At 37.8% G+C, this 16,954-nt stretch overlaps 1 protein-coding gene across 4 annotated transcripts in view; it reads right to left on the minus strand.

Annotated features, from left to right (window-relative positions):
• The window catches only part of VCL (vinculin), a 112,618-nt gene that overhangs the window by 40,391 nt on the left and 55,273 nt on the right, over positions 1-16,954 (minus strand). For all 4 annotated transcript variants that reach the window (XM_086381933.1, XM_086381931.1, XM_086381932.1 and 1 more), the window contains exons 3-5: positions 3,389-3,539; positions 3,100-3,208; positions 812-934 (exon numbers count right to left, since the gene is read on the minus strand). In XM_086381933.1, coding sequence (XP_086238059.1) covers positions 812-934; positions 3,100-3,208; positions 3,389-3,539 — 383 coding nt within the window. The remainder of the gene's footprint in view (positions 1-811; positions 935-3,099; positions 3,209-3,388; positions 3,540-16,954) is intronic.

Below are 16,954 nucleotides of genomic sequence, written 5' to 3' on the forward strand. Positions count from 1 at the left end.
TGCCACATAGAACAGTTGGCCTCAAAAAACATATTTTTGAGAAGACTATAAGACTCTATTTACAATTTTTTATTTTCAAGTTTATATAAGGGCTTTCTGAACTCTTATACTCACATCTCCTATTTTAATCACTACCTGAAAAATGACAAAGCAGGAAGGCAGTAGCTGGGGAATTACAGTGACATGCCTTAAAAGATTCTGAAAATAAAGAAACCCTCTTAGAGTTAAACCAACTAACATATAACCTGACTAAGAAAATTTACATAAACCACGAGATATGTGATACATACTAGAGATATCTGATACATACGAGACTCTTAATAAGCACAATTCTCTTTTGCTAGTTGAGAGAGCAGCCATCATGTTTGCATTTCTGGGCTCTGCCCAATGGGTAGGTGATCCTAGTTGGTATAGACCATCAGCTCTTCAACATAGAGAAGAGCTAGGAAAGGATTATGGACTCACTTCTCTACTATATAGTGTTCTAGATCTATTCCAGCTCCTAATTTTTTTTCCCAAGTACAAATAAAGGGGTCAAGATCCATACATCCAAAACTAGAGTTCCTAGAGAAGAAAAGGAGCCTGATAGAACTTCAAGAGAACAGTAGTAGGCAATAGGAGAGCAGTTTCACACAAAGAGCACGAGGAGAGCATTAAAGAAAATGAATCCTGGCTCTTAGCTAACCAGCTGCATTTTTACCCAGGCTGAAGGACATGCAACTAAACAGAAAAGAAAATGAACACCAGAGTTTAGAACATATAAACACTTTTTTTTTTTTCTTCTGTAAGATAAAGTACAGACAGAAAATACCTGAAATGAGAACTGGCAGCAACTCTTTCACAGTGTTCATTGAGTTCACCAACATCACTCGATGCTCCTGATGAGTCAGTTCCTGCTGCCTCTCGTCAATCATTTTGGCCATCTTAGTCATTCCTGGGGCACAGGAAATAAATTGTACAGGGTGAGTAGTGAAATAATTCAGAGTCAGGCTTTCTGAACCTATATCCACTATGAATTACTATGAAAGTCCAAACTGCCCACTTATTTAAACATACATACTATCACTGAACTCTCTCATTTATGACATTGAGTTTTGCAGAACAGTTCTAACTTAAGACAAATGTATTCTTCTCATTAAAATTAATTTAATAAATATAAATCCTAAATGTGACATACTTTCCACACATTTGACATACATTCACAAATATGTTTAAACTGTTGAAATTAATAAATATATATTTGAAAAAAAACAATTCGCAAGTGGTGAGCGGGGGAATACCTTGCCTGGCTTCCATATCAGTTTTCATGCCATGTACCTGGCCACTGAGCCTATATGTATAAGAACCTCATGTGAGCCTACTACAGGCACGCCTCAAAGACACTGTAGATTCAGTTCCAAACCACTGCAACAAAGTGAATATCACAATAAAGTGAGACATAGGAATGTTTGGGTTTCCCAGGGAATATAAAAGTTATATCTCCACTATACTGTAGTCTATTAAGTGTGCAGTAACACTGTCTAAAAACACAAAGTACATACCCTAATTTAAAAATTATTGCTAAAAAATGCCAACTATCATCTAAGCTTTCAATGAATCATGATCTTTTCAACAGTAACATCAAAGATCAGTGATCACAGGTCACCATAACTAATAATAATGAAAAAATTTGAAATATTGTGAGAATTACCAAAATATGACACAGAGACATGAAGTAGAAAAATGGCACCAGTAACTTGCTTCAGATAGGGTTGCCATAAACCTTCAATTCGTAAGAATGCAGTATGTGTGAAACACAAGAAAGTGAAGCACAATAAAATGACGCGTGTCTGTACTGAGAATCTAGCAGCTGAAAAAAATGTTAAGAATTACAATAACATGTTTTGTTTTCATCTATAAATTTTTCTCTACTTTCCAATTTGCCCAAAATAAGGATGGGGTCTCAATTTCATAATTAAAAACAAACAAAAATGCTATAAATGTAATTATGGTGATGACAGCATTTGAAACAATCTGGTATTTCAGAGTTAGCCTGCTAGAAACTTTTGTTTACTTTGGTTATTATTCAAGGGTGCTATGTGAGTCTCTAATACTTTGATTTTCAAACTGCTCTTAGAATTTCTTAACTAGTTTCACAGATTCTCAAGGGGTACCCAAAGGGAGATGGAAAGGTGGGGATACCCCTGCTTGATCCACACAAGCTCCATTTTTGTCTTTCATATGTTGAGATTTTACATTAGATTTCATCTGAAGAAATAAGATTTCTTCATAGTTATGAACAAGTTTAAAGGGTACTTCTCTAAAGGCATTTCTCAGTGATCTTCAATGATAGCTCAGAGAAATTCTTAATTGCCATTAAATGTACAGAATGACTGCACTGGAACCTCCAGAAAATGCTATTAATTAAATATCATTTTATGTCAGAAAAAAGAATTTTATAAAATGATATGTGATCCTTAAAACTAACAAATTAAACATCTAATATGTCTTATCATTAGTCTCATTTATACTTCAAGGAGCCTCAAGTTCATGTTATATGTCTATAACACCAAAAGCTGGTATCTGTTCATGTATTTTGAATATTTAATTCTCAGATGACTACACAATCAGAGATTTAGCTACAGAAGCTCTTCTCTCCTTCTAGGTCTGATTATATTATGCAGTCTTGAGCAAGGGCATGAATCCATAATAGCAGGCGGGCTAATTAGCAAGCTAAGAGGTCACAGAGAGCTCAGGCCAGCTGGCAGACAGTGAAGGAATGCTGTACAATGTGGAATGAAGAGGTCAGGATTCAGGGTGGCCTTAAGCATTGCAGTAATAGAAAAGTATTTCCTACATTCTCCAGCAACATTTGCAATGTCTAGTTCAGTTCATTAGACAGAGCCAGGATTTGCAGAAAGCAGATTCAGCTTTCAGAGACAATGATTTCTCTTCAGTAGAAGCACAGAGTCAGCTCCATTAAGAGAGCAGAGATAACTAAAAACCCAAAGCATCATTACCTACCTTCCACAAAAAAAGCAGGGAGGAGTGCCCCTTTCCTCTTGATCAACCAAGAACAATTCATAGAACATTGTATTATAAAAGTAGCATATGACTAACCTGGTCCAAGATTCTTCGTGTAAGTGACCAAATCTTCCATAGTTTCTACCACCTCTGCCACTGTAAGATATTCCAAAATTCCTTTGCAAACTCTAATAATTTTACGAACCTGAAAATATATTTCATAGTATTCAATCAATTGTGTTAACGATAAGTAGAAAACACAGTGATTCAGATGTGTAGCTAGTCAACGTTTTCTCATCCTAAACAATCCTCAGTCCTCCATTATTATCTTTACGACTGGGCTTTTTGTCAGGAAGAGGTCTGCTTGGGCCTCGGGGTGCCTTACCTCAGCCTCGTCGAAGGTGAGGAGCAGGTCTGATGTGCCAGAGAGGATGCCCCTTGATCCATCAATTAGATAATCTCGAGCAGGCACTGAGTAAGGGTCTGACTGCAGCATCTGGGCTGCTTGGACAAGCTTGGTGCAAGCATTCTCCACCCTGTGGGGAGGGACACGGAGTTAACTCACTGGCAGAACCAAGCAGGAGAATATCACATGCAAATTCTATGGATGTCAATGGAGATAAATCCACATTTTTTTTCCTATATGGAAAATAGACAAGAGTTTCCAGCTTTTAAAATTGGCAATTAAGGGCAGCACATTCATTCACTCACTGCATTAAGCCTTTGTTCTTCATTATTTCCTGACTACAAAACATAACAAAAAGAAATTCTGGACCTTTTACTTTAGGGGGCTGTATCTCTGTAACTCCTTCGTTTCCTTACTATTCACCCTATACACGCTGCCCTTAAAAAACACTGACAACAGTTTCAGATTCGACATCTGGAAACAAAATACCAAAACACTGCGCTAAATGAAAAAAATAATAATCAGACGAACCAAAGGAATAGGAGGCAACGCAAAGAAAAACCATGAGGTAATGTACAAATTTTTCATTCATCTAGTCAAATGGATTTGTTTGACAAACTAGACTGTTTGAAAACAGCCTTATAAAACAGTGGTGTTAATTAAAATGTCACTGGCGTTCAGTTCAGTTCAGTTGCTCAGTCATGTCTGACTCTTTGCAACCCCATGAATCGCAGCACGCCAGGCCTCCCTGTCCATCACCAACTCCCGGAGTTCACTCAGATTCATGTCCATCGAGTCAGTGATGCCATCCAACCATCTCATCCTCTGTCGTCCCCTTCTCCTCCTGCCCACAATCCCTCCCAGCATCAGAGTCTTTTCCAATGAGTCAACTCTTTGCATGAGGTGGCCAAAGTACTGGAGTTTCAGCTTCAGCATCATTCCCTCCAAAGAAATCCCAGGGCTGATCTCCTTCAGAATGGACTGGTTGGATCTCCTTGCAGTCCAAGGGACTCTCAAGAGTCTTCTCCAACACCACAGTTCAAAAGCATCAATTCTTCAGCACTCAGGTTTCTTCACAGTCCAACTCTCACATCCATACATGACCACTGGAAAAACCATAGCCTTGACTAGATGGACCTTTGTTGGCAAAGTAATGTCTCTGCTTTTGAATATGCTATCTAGGTTGGTCATAACCGTCACTGGCATTAATAACCAGTAGTTAATAGTTTAATATAATTTAGTTTAATAGCATGGATGACCTGATCAGTGAAGTCAGGTGTCTTTTGGAGGTGGGAGATCATTTTAAAAGGGAATCCAAAATGCATAAAGCAAATATTCACCTTGATCCTCTTGTACTACTAATATGTATTCATTTACTGAACTATTCTTCTACATAGAGGTGAAAAGGACCTACCAGATCACTTCCTCTAATTTCATACTCAATAAACGCATTATGTTATCACAGAGTAACTTATAAACACATGCAATAAATTACTTTAAAATATTAAGCCAAAATTACACATTTTTATTTGAAAACACAAAAAAAAAAGTCCCACACAAATAAAAGCCCACTCCACAGGCAGTTGTGAGGATCAAATGAAATAATATAAAAGTCCACAAGTACAAGGCAGTCTTGCACTGTTAATAAATAGAATTAAAACAACATATCAATTTCAACCACGTAAAAAGCATTGGGCTATGGACACTGTAAGTATGTATATAAAGATGCAAAAAACACTAACTCTCAAGAAGCATACTCTGGTAAGTCACAAACATCAGAGCCATAAGGCACCACATTATAAATATCAGCAAAGAGCAAGACCTCACTGACGTGGCTTTTGATCAACAATGTTAGATGACTGGTTATATTTAGTTAAATTTTTTTAATTAAAATTAACATTTAATTTTAAATTATATATATATATACCTATACATATGAAAAAAACATACACATATATAAAACCCTAAGGCATACAGTGAAAATTTTTCTTCCCTCCACTATCTCCTAGGCATTCAAATGCCATCTCCTTGCAACCAATGTTACCCATTTCCTCTGTATTCTTCAATAAAAAAGATACTTTATGCACAAAGAAACAAAAACACAGACTTCCATTTTTTTAATATAAATAGGATCATATTATGCATACTCTCTGCATTCTGATTTTTTCACTTAATTTAACTTGGAGATGTTCTAATAGAAGTATCCAAAGAACCTCCCTATTCTTTTAAACAGTTCCATAAGTCCATAATTTACTAGACTGCTGCAATGAACCACCTTGAATAAACATCTTTTCTGTTGTTCCTGCTGTGCAGCTTCCAAGGTATTAGTCTCCTGACCAGGGATTGAATTTGGGCTCAGAAAAAGAAATGCAAAAAAGCAAAATGGCTGTCTGAGGAGGCGTTACAAATAGCTGTGAAAAGAAGAGAAGTGAAAAGCAAAGGAGAAAAGGAAAGATATACCCATTTGAATGCAGAGTTCCAAAGAATAGCAAGGAGAGATAAGAAACCTTCCTCAGGGATCAATGCAAAGAAATAGACGAAAACAACAGAATGGGAAAGACTAGAGATCTCTTCAAGAAAATTAGTGATATCAAGGGAGCATTTCATACAAAGATGGGCTCAATAAAGGACAGAAATGTTATAGACCTAACAGAAGCAGAAGATTAAGAAGAGGTGGCACGAATACACAGAAGAACTGTACAAAAAAATATCTTCATGACCCAGATAATCACGATGGTATAATCCCTCACACTCACCTAGAGTCAGACATCCTGGAATGTGAAGTCAAGTGGGCCTTAGGAAGCATCACTACGAACAAAGCTAGTGGAGGTGATGGCATTCCAGTTGAGCTATTTCAAATCCTGAAAGATGATGCTGTGAAAGTGCTGCACTCAATATGCCAGCAAATTTGGAAAACAGCAGTGGCCACAGGACTGGAAAAGGTCAGTTTTCATTCCAATCCCAAAGAAAGGCAATGCCAAACAATGCTCAAACTACCACACAATTGCACTCATCTCACACGCTAGTAAAATAATGCTCAAAATTCTCCAAGCCAGGCTTCAGCAATACGTGAACTGTGAACTTCCAGATGTTCAAGCTGGTTTTAGAAAAGGCAGAGGAACCAGATATCAAATTGTCAATATCTGCTGGATCATCAAAAAAGCAAGTTTCAGAAAAAACATCTATTTCTGCTTTATTGATTATGCCAAAGCCTTTGACTGTGTGGATCACAATAAACTGGAAAATTCTGAAGGAGATGGGAATACCAGACTATCTGACCTGCCTCTTGAGAAACCTGTATGCAGGTCAGGAAGGAATAGTTAGAACTGGACATGGAACAACAGACTGGTTCCAAATAGGAAAAGGAGTACCGTCAAGGCTGTATATTGTCACCCTGCTTCTTTAACTTATATGCAGAGTACATCGTGAGAAATGCTGGGCTGGAGGAAGCACAAGTGGGAATCAAGATTGCCGGGAGAAGTATTAATAACCTCAGATATGCAGATGACTCCACCCTTATGGTGGAGAGTGAAGAACTAAAGAGCCTCTTGATGAAAGTGAAAGAGGACAGTGAAAAAGTTGGCTTAAAGCTCAACATTCAGAAAACTAAGATCATGGCATCCGGTCCCGTCACCACATGGCAAATAGATGGGGAACAGTTTCTGACTTTATTTTTCTGGGCTCCAAAATCACTGCAGATGGTCACTGCAGCCGTGAAATTAAGACGCTTACTCCTTGGAAGGAAAGTTATGACCAATCTAGATAGCATATTCAAAAGCAGAAACATTACTTTGCCAACAAAGGTCCATCCAGTCAAGGCTATGATTTTTCCAGTAGTCATGTATGGATGTTAAGAGTTGGACTATAAAGAAAGCTGAGTGCTGAAGAATTGATGCTTTTGAACTGTGGCATTAGAGAAGACCCTTGAGAGTCCCTTGGACTGCAAGGAGATCCAACCAGTCCATCCTAAAGGAGATCAGTCCTGGGTGTTCATTGAAAGGACTGATGTTGAAGCTGAAACTCCAATACTTTGGCCACCTGATGCGAAGAGCTGACTCATTTGAAAAGACCCTGATGCTGGGAAAGATTGAGGGCAGGGGGAAAAGGGGATGACAGAGGATGAGATGGTTGGATGGCATCACCGACTCAATGGACATGGGTTTGGGTGGACTCTGGGAGTTGGTGATAGACAGGGAGGCCTGGCGTGCTATGGTTTATGGGGTCACAAAGAGTTGGAGACAACTGAGCAACTGAACTGAACTGAACGAAAACCAAGTACTAACTCACTGGATCACTAGGGATTTCATCATTTTTAAATGTATATATCTGTAGGACAGTATCTAGAAATTGAACTGCTGAGTCATATGTGTGGACATTAATAGTTTTGACAAACATTGCTATATTGCCATCCACAGAAATTATCAATTTACATTTCCACCACAATGGATAAGAATACCTGCTTCCTCACAGTCTCAACAACTCAATGTATAATCAAACTTAGGTATCTTCACCAATATGACAGCCCAAAATTGATAAATCTCAATAGTTTGAGATGATACTTATATAACATACAATTAGTAATTTTAAAGGGTATAATTTTCTATGTGCTTGAAAAGAATAAGTTTGCTCTTAATTTTTAGGTGAATTATATATTCATTAACTTAAGCTTGTTAACTGTGCTGTTCAAATCTTCTATATGTTTGCTGATTTTTTTTGGTCTGTTTTATCTATCAATTACTGAGTGACAAAAAATCCGACCAGAACAACAGATTTGTCCATATCCCCTTGAAGTTGTTTTTGTTTTACTGAAGCTAACTTACTAGGTACATATAAATTTGCAATTATTATATCTTTCTTATAATTTGAACCTATAAATCATGAGGTGACACCTCTCTATATCTCCAGTAATGTTTTTTGCTGATATTAACATTGTAAACCAGCTTGCTTTGACTATTGTATTCGATTGGATATAACTTTAACTCTCTGTATCCTTATATTTTCAGATCAAAGGTGGCTCAGTGGTAAAAAAATCCACCTGCCAATGCAGGAGACAGAGGAGACTTGGGTTTGATTCCCAGGTCAGGAAGATTTTTCCCTGGAGGAGGAAATGGCAACCCACTCCAGTATTCTTGCCTGGAAAATTCCATGGTCAGAGGAGCCTCGTGGGGTACAGTCCAAGGGTTGCAAGGAGTCAGACACAACTGAGCACATACACACACATCCTTATATTTTAGATGTGTCTTTATGAGTCTGCTAGTGACAAAATGTATTCATTTTGGTTTGTTTGAAAATGCCTAAAAAAAAAAAGAAAGAAAAAGAAAATGCCTACTTTGTCTTCATTCTTCAAAGACTATTTCAGTAGTACAGAATTCTGATTGATTACTATTTTATCAACACATTGAAGGTATTATCTCACTATGATCTGAAAAAAGAACCAAAAAGAGATGTAATAGAAGTAGAGGTTGGAGTGACATGGGGCTATAAGTCAAGGAATTCGGACAGTGTCTAGTGGCTGGAAAAGGCAAGGAAATGAATCCTTTCCTTAAATCTCCAGAAGGAACCAACTCTGCTAGCCTATTTTGGACTTTAGACCTCCACAACTATAAAATAAAGCATTGCATTGTGTTTGTTGTGAGAGTAACAGGACACTGGCATCCAGTTGAAATTCACTAGGCGTACAGAAACACATGAAAATACTACCTATTATGAACAGAAAAAATAATCATTCAAAACCAACCCAGAAATGACAGATGACAGAATCAGTAGACAAGAAGGTTAAAATAGTTACTATGTGTTTCATATGCTCAAAAGCTAAAGGAAAGACTGAGTAGATAAATGAAAATTATATATTAAAAAAAATACTCAAATAGATCAACTAGAGATGTGTCTGAGATACAAAACCATGCTGGATAGATTACTACTAGATAAGATATAGCACGAAGATTTTTTTTTCTTTTTTCTTTTTTGCACGAAGATTATTGAAACTGAAGTCATAGCAATGAAAATTATTTAAAATAGGAGAAAACAAAACTTAAAAGAAAATGAGCAGAGCATCTATGAGTTGTGGCACAATTCCAAGCAGCCTATATGTGTGTGACTGAAGTCCCCGTAAGAGAGAAAAAGGGACAGGAAAAAAATTTGAAGAAAAAATAGCTACAAATTTTTCAAATTTAATGAAAAGAATAAAGCACAAGGTTCAAAAAGCTTCATAAACCTCAAACACAAAAAACATCAGAGGACTCACAACAAGCTACATCGTAAGAAATTGCTTAAAACCAATAATGAAGAGAAAATATTAAAAGCAGCCAGAGAAAAATGAGACACTTTATATTACAGAGAAACAAAGATAAGAATAACAACAGACTTCTCATTGGAAACAATACAAGCCAGAGAAGAGTGGAGCAAAGCACTGAAAGAACTTTGGGTGGATACAAAGAAAATATTTCAAAAATTAAGGCAAAATAAGGACTTTTCCAGCTATGCAAAAGTTAAAAGAATTCATCACCCAGCAGACATGAACTATAAACAAAGTTAAAGGAAGTCCTTCAGGAAGAAAATTATAACAGATAGAAGTTTGGATTTACAGAAATAAATGAAGAGCACAAAATGGCAACTATGTGCATAAATATAAAAGCACATTTTTTTCTTATTTTTAAATCTTTAAAAGATAATTGACTGGGTAAAGCAAGAACTTTCTAAGACACGAAGTTTAAAAAAAGTAAATCTGATTTGCTAGTTAGACAATGAGGACTGGTTTTTGCCAATATTGTGGCAAATGTTTTCCACAAATTAGAGTTAAATTAACATGGAAACATTTGAGATGTGTACAAAATACATAATATGGCAGAAAACACATACTTTGCAACTAAACTTATGATTTTAAAATATTTAAATTAAAATAATTAAATATTTAATTAAATAAATATTTAAATTTATTTCTAATTTAAATTTGGAATATTCAAAGTATTCAAAGTATCTCAAAAATCCTTTAGGAATAGTCAGGCTTCCTCTATGGCTCAGCTGGTAAAGAATTCCGCCTGTAATGCAGGAGACCTGGGTTTGATCCCTGGGTTGGGAAGATCCCTCGGAGAAGGGAAAGTCTACCCACTCCAGTATTCTGGCCTGGAGAGTTCCATGGACTGTATAGTCCATGGGGTCGCAGAACTGGACACGACTGAGCGACTTTCACTTTAGGAATAGTCAGATGCTTACTAAAGACCACTAGTTGAAGAGCACTGGCCATCTGCTTCAAGGTTTCTTTGTTTGTTTTTTTAACAGCCATTCCTTCTAGCTGAAACGCCTCTTTCTCTCTCCTCTCTTTTGCTTGACTAACCCCTATGTATTCTCTTAGGTGCTGCTTTTTTTTTTTTGAGCTTTCAAACTTTTATTTTATATACAAAGAGCTAGTATTGTTTCTGCATATGGTACATGTGCTGGATGATCCATTACAGGGAGTTCATTTAGGCCAAGTTAAAGAAGCTCATGTCCTTCAAGTACTGGCTGCACATCTTCAGTTCATTATTTCCAGATCAGACCCCGCTGGTTTGAGTAGACCAGCAAGAGTGAGAACCCTGGCCAAATTTTCTCAAATGGCTCCAGTAGAGCTGCTGGTGACCCACATTGCTTTCTCGGTGGCAACAAAGCAAAAGGAATAAGAGAGCACACACGTGTGCTCTTCAAAATTTGAGGACACAGTTGACCCAGAAGGCAGTGTTGACAAATGACTAGATGCTGCTTTTAAACGACTCTTCTTTCAGAAAACCTAGGCAAATCTATATAATACTATATAATATGTGTCACTTATATAATATATAAGTGACACTATATAATATAAGTGTCTCTCTTATGTGTTCACGAGACAAACCCTCCTGGCTTTGTTTTTCCTATCTCCCACAAGAGTGTAAGTTCAGCAAGATCAAGGACCTTACTACTACTACTACTACTACTACTACTACTAAGTTGCTTCAGTTGTGTCCAACTCTGTGCAACCCCATAGACGGCAGCCCACCAGGCTCTCCCGTCCCTGGGATTCTCCAGGCAAGAATACTGGAGTGGGTTGCCATTTCCTTCTCCAATGCATGAAAGTGAAAAGCGAAAGTGAAGTCACTCAGTCATGTCCGACTCTTAGCGACCCTATGGACTGCAGCCCACCAGGCTCCTCCATCCATGGGATTTTCCAGGCAAGAGTGCTGGAGTAGGGTGCCATTGTCAGCAAGATCAAGGACCTTATCTTTCCTGTATTCACAGGGTACAATCCCTGACACATAAGAAATATTCAGTAAATACTCAATAAACACTTGTTGAATGAAAGAATGGATTTTTTTCAAGTACAGGATATCATGAAATCATCTGGCCATCAAAATCATTAACTTTAAAAGGTCACAAACTTATTTCTAGGTTAACTGAACCTTGATGAAATTATAGCAAACATAAACACTACAGAATGCAACTACTGCACTGCACTATTTGAAAAGATAGTTTCTGCACAAGTGTTTCAAATTTGGAGAAAGCAAAATATAAATGAAAGGAATAACCATCATGGAGAAAGGAAACAGGAAAAAGAAAAGATGAAATGGAAAAGCTTTACAGGAATCAATTTGATTCTCCACTAATGGTTCCCTTGTGTGGTAAAATGATAGGGCCAAAACAGACACTGCATCCTTTCCTTCTACCTACAATAAGACATCCGATCTGTACATTAAAATTTAATGAGATTCATAAAGCCAAACAAATCCCACCATGACTAACCAGTAGGCAGAAACAGGAAGGAGTCTGTCTTGTCTATGGAAAGTAAGATTTTACTTAAACATTCAACCTGCCTGGCTTCTTAAAGTGATCTGCTTTTTAATACAAATCTTTTTTTAAAAGCATGTTAGAGAATGACAGTAGGGATAAAGTCTATTTCTTAAATAATTATAAAATTTAAAAAAATAAATCTTGACTATATATTAATCATAATGAGTTAGCTACTTTGAACCAATTAGCTAACACATTTTAAGGTTTCTCTCTGCCTTTGAGTCTTCAATCTAAATTAGTAGAAAGCTCTTCTGCTTTAGATCAATGAACCAATGACAGCCTCACAGGACCCACTCATAACCCTCAAGTCCATTCTTCATAAAATTACTACATGATATAACACCATATCATTTAAGAGATGGAAAGGTTCCAAACTATTCAGTTTCATGTGATTTCAATTATCACTAATCAAGATGTTTTAACTTATGCTGAATTTTTTTAAGAAAAATAAGAGAAAAACAGATTTAGAGACTATAAAGATTCACTGCCACAAGACATTTTTAAAGATTCTTCTAGACTGCATCCAGAAGTGAGTTCAGTTCAGTTCACTGGCTCAGTCGTGTCCAACTCTTTGCGACCCCATGGACCGCACCATGCCAGTTTACTCAAACTCATGTCCATTGAGCTGCTGATGCCATACAACCATCTCATCTTCGGTCATCCCCTTCTCCTCAAGCCTTCAATCCTTCCCACAATCAGGATCTTTTCAAATGAGTCAGTTTTTTTGCATCAGGTGGCCAAATTATTGGAGTTTCAGCTTCAGCATCAGTCCTTCCAATGAATATTCAGGACTGATCTCCTTTAGAATGGACTGGTTGGATCTCCTTGCTGTCCAAGGGACTCTCAAGAGTCTTCTCCAACACCACAGTTCAAAAGCATCAATTCTTTGGCACTCAGCCTTCTTCACAGTCCAACTCTCACATCCATACATGACCACTGGAAAAACCATAGCCTTGACTAGACGGACCTTTGTTGGCAAAGTAATGTCTCTGCTTTTGAATATGCTGTCTAGGTTGGTCATAACTTTTCTTCCAAGGAGCAAGTGTCTTTTAATTTCAAGGCTGCAGTCATCATCTACAGTGATTTTGGAGCCGCCGAAAATAAAGTCTGTCACTGTTTCCACTGTTTCCTATCTATTTGACATGAAGTGATGGGACTGGATGCCATGATCTTCACTTTTCTGAATGTTGAGTTTTAAGCCAACTTTTTCAGTCTCCTCTTTCACCTTCATCAAGAGGCTCTTTAGTTCTTCTTTGCTTTCTGCCATAAGGGTGGTGTCATCTGCATATCTGAGGTTACTGATATTTCTCCCAGCAATCTTGATTCCAGCTTGTGCTTCATCCAGCCTGGCATTTCACATGATGTATTCTGCATATAAGATAAATAAGCAGGGTGACAATATACAGCCTTGACGTACTCCTTTTCCTATTTGGAACCAGTCTGTTGTTCCATGTCCAGTTCTAACTGTTGCTTCTTGACCTGCATACAGGTTTCTCAGGAGGCAGGTCAGGTGGTCTGGTATTCCCGTCTCTTGAAGAATTTTCGACATTTTGTTGTGATCCACACAGTTAAAGGCTTTGACATAGTCAATAAAGCAGAAATAAATGTTTTTCTGAAACTCTCTTGCTTTTTTCAATGATCCAATGGATGCTGGCAATTTGATTTCTGGTTCCTCTTCCTTTTCCAAATCCAACTTAAACATCTGAAATTTCACAGTTCATGTACTGTTGAAGCTTGCCTTGGAGAATTTTGAGCATTACTTTGCTAGCATGTGAGGTGAGTGCAACTGTGTGGTAGTTTGAGCATTCTTTGACATTGCCTTTCTTAGGGATTAGAATGAAGACTGACCTTTTCCAGCTCTGTGGCTACTGCTGAGTTTTCCAAATCTGCTGGCATATTGAGTGCAGCACTTTCACAGCATCATCAAAGAAGTGAGTTATAATCTTAAATTCCTTTAGTTTAATTCTTTCATATATTTGTTCATCTAACATATTGAGGACCTACTACATGCTACATGAGTCCTAGAACTAAACTGGAAGGAAGGTGCGCTACACAGCTTGCAGAATCTTAGTTTCCCAACCAGGGACTGAACCCAGGCCACAGCATTGAAAGCATCAAGTCCTAACCACTATACTGCTAGGGAACTCCCTAGACTTTTTTTTTTTAAGTCCCTATTTTTAAGGGGTTACCACCTTGGTAAGACGAGGCATATATATAAACAAATAATTAGTATTTAGAAGTATGCCCAACACATGCTGAGGGGATACAAAAGTAGAAGTAGTCTTCTTTCTTAACTGAGAGATTACAAGAGTTGTGATAGAAAAGGTGCTTCTGCCCTCAGAAGCTCAGCACTACTTATAATGACAATTCTCCTAGTAGCATCTCTTTGAGTTCTTTTTTCCATGGAATCATATTCTCCCCATCTCCTTCTCTCCCTCCCTGTCTTTCTTTCTCTGTGTGTGTGTGCCTCTCTCACTCTCTCACAGGGACACAGTCAAGTGTCCTTTCTGTGAACAATAATAAACATTTGCAGTAGACCCGCTTTGACTAGGGAAGGGCAGTTAACTACTACAAAGGACGGGTAAATCCCTCGCCCTGAAGCCAAATAATCTCAATCTACTCTGTCAAAATCAATTATCATATCCCAGCTCACTGATTTAAATGAGGAAGGGAGAGAAAGAGAGCTGGAAAAAATAATATAAGCACGCCTTGGAGATATCGAGGGTTTGGTTCCAGACCACTGAAATAAAGCAAATATCACAATAAAGCGAGACACACAAATGTTTTGCTTTTCCAGCACATATAAAAGTTATGTTTATATTCTATTGTAGTCTATTAAGTATGCAATAGCATGATTCCCAGAAGAAAAACTACATACTTTAATTTTAAAATACATATCACTTAAAAAAAAATGCTAACCACCATCTGACAATGCAGGGTTCCCATAAACCTTTGTGAAAAACACAGTATCTGCAAAGCACAATGAAGTTAAATGCAATAAAACAAGGTATGCCTCCCTAAAGGAGAGAGTCTTATGGGCCTATTTAGACATATATTGCTCCATAACTTTAAACCAGAAAGCTCTCTAAAACACTCAGCAAGTTAAACTTTCACCCCACCCCTAAAACACATGTTGAGGGGTGGTGGAAACTATCCCATATCAAATTCACTATTTGAATAAAACCTAACCTTAGACAGTACAGTCACTTAGGTTATAAACACTATTACAAAAAATGTGTTCTGTTTGCTAAAGACTGCAGTGCTGTGGAGCAGAACACCTGAAAATATGATTTCATGGAAGTCGGATTAGCCTGGAGCACATCCAAGGAAGCAGGTGTTTACATCTTGGGACCTGTCCTCTCAAGAGAGAGAGAGCTGGTCAGATCACAAGCACATCCGATCACTTGAAGCACAGACAACACTTGGTAGATGGGAAGGAAACAGGTGGGAGGAAGAAAGAACACAATCAGCTAGTGATGAGGTTTCCGCCACTGTAGCCATGGCACCCAACATGACCATTTCCAACCAGGCGGACCCTGGCATAATGACCTCACAGGCAAAATCGACTGGCCAGGCTCTTCCTGCTGTCTTCTTAATGCATGTTCAGACCTCCCCTCCCTTCTTATCTGGGCAGGGTCTCTCGGAGATCATGAAAGGGCCAGGTCACTTCCATTTGAGAAACCCATCAAAGAAATGCCAAAACAAGGTTATAAACATAGTAGAATATTTAAGTCTTTACATTGAGAAATTTTAATTGCATGATAAAGATTTTCTTTTAAGACTGCCTTTTTTCCTCTGGGACTATATACATGGTATCATTTGAAGAAAATATTGAAGCCCAGGCCCTTCACAAATATAAGGCCTGGGTGAGAGGCCAGGGGTTGAGGGTAAGGGGTAAGCACTCAAATATCCTCTGCTTTCCTAAATTTAGAACCTAACCCAAGATCAGTAAAAACGATTGCTGATGCCTCAAAGATTCCGCCTTTCCTAGGTATTCAAGCATTTAAACTGTTAACCTGACAAATGAGCTCTAATGAAATTCCAGGCATAAACAACTGAGAGTACAGTCCTTCTAGTTCCCCTCAAACAGGAAGAATGGCCTGTAGTCAACCCAGTCTATCCTCATCTCTTTTGTGCATATACATAAAATCTTTAAGAAATGATAATAATATATATACAGATTTCAAAAGACTCTGGGAGATATGAGAAAATATTCTTTTATATACTCGCCATTTGGCACAAATTTTACTTTAAAATAGCAAAAGCTAGACTCATTCTGTGGCAACCCAGGACAAACCAATATGCTTTGCTCCTGGCATTGCCATTTTGAGAAAGGTCAGGGAGCCTTAGCCATTAGTCATCCAGAAACCTGAGTGAAGGCCACAAGCAGTTACAGTTTTTAGGAGGGAGTCAGGAACACTGAGTTCAATGATAAACTCTAATCTAGCTCAAGTAGCAAATGCCCAGCACCAACTGACCCACGTGTACGCTGCATGGTAACACACTGTTCCAACCCTGGGCTCCTAGATTTGAAGATCCTACAGGGCTTATCCACAAATCATTCCTTTCCTGACCTAACTCAGTGACAGTAATTTTGACTAAAATTAAAAACCACAATGAGTCATGAGTCATACTGAAAAAATTCAAAACCCTTTAAGGGCAACACCAAACTGTTTTTGCTAGAACATGTACATTGAGATAACAGAGCTAAAACACACATAAACATCAAAGGCTCACTAAATTCTTTTA

This window comes from Bos grunniens, chromosome 28 (genome assembly GCF_055505025.1).
Source record: "Bos grunniens cultivar Pamir isolate PY7600 chromosome 28, Bosgru_T2T1.0, whole genome shotgun sequence".
Lineage (NCBI taxonomy): Eukaryota > Metazoa > Chordata > Mammalia > Artiodactyla > Bovidae > Bos > Bos grunniens.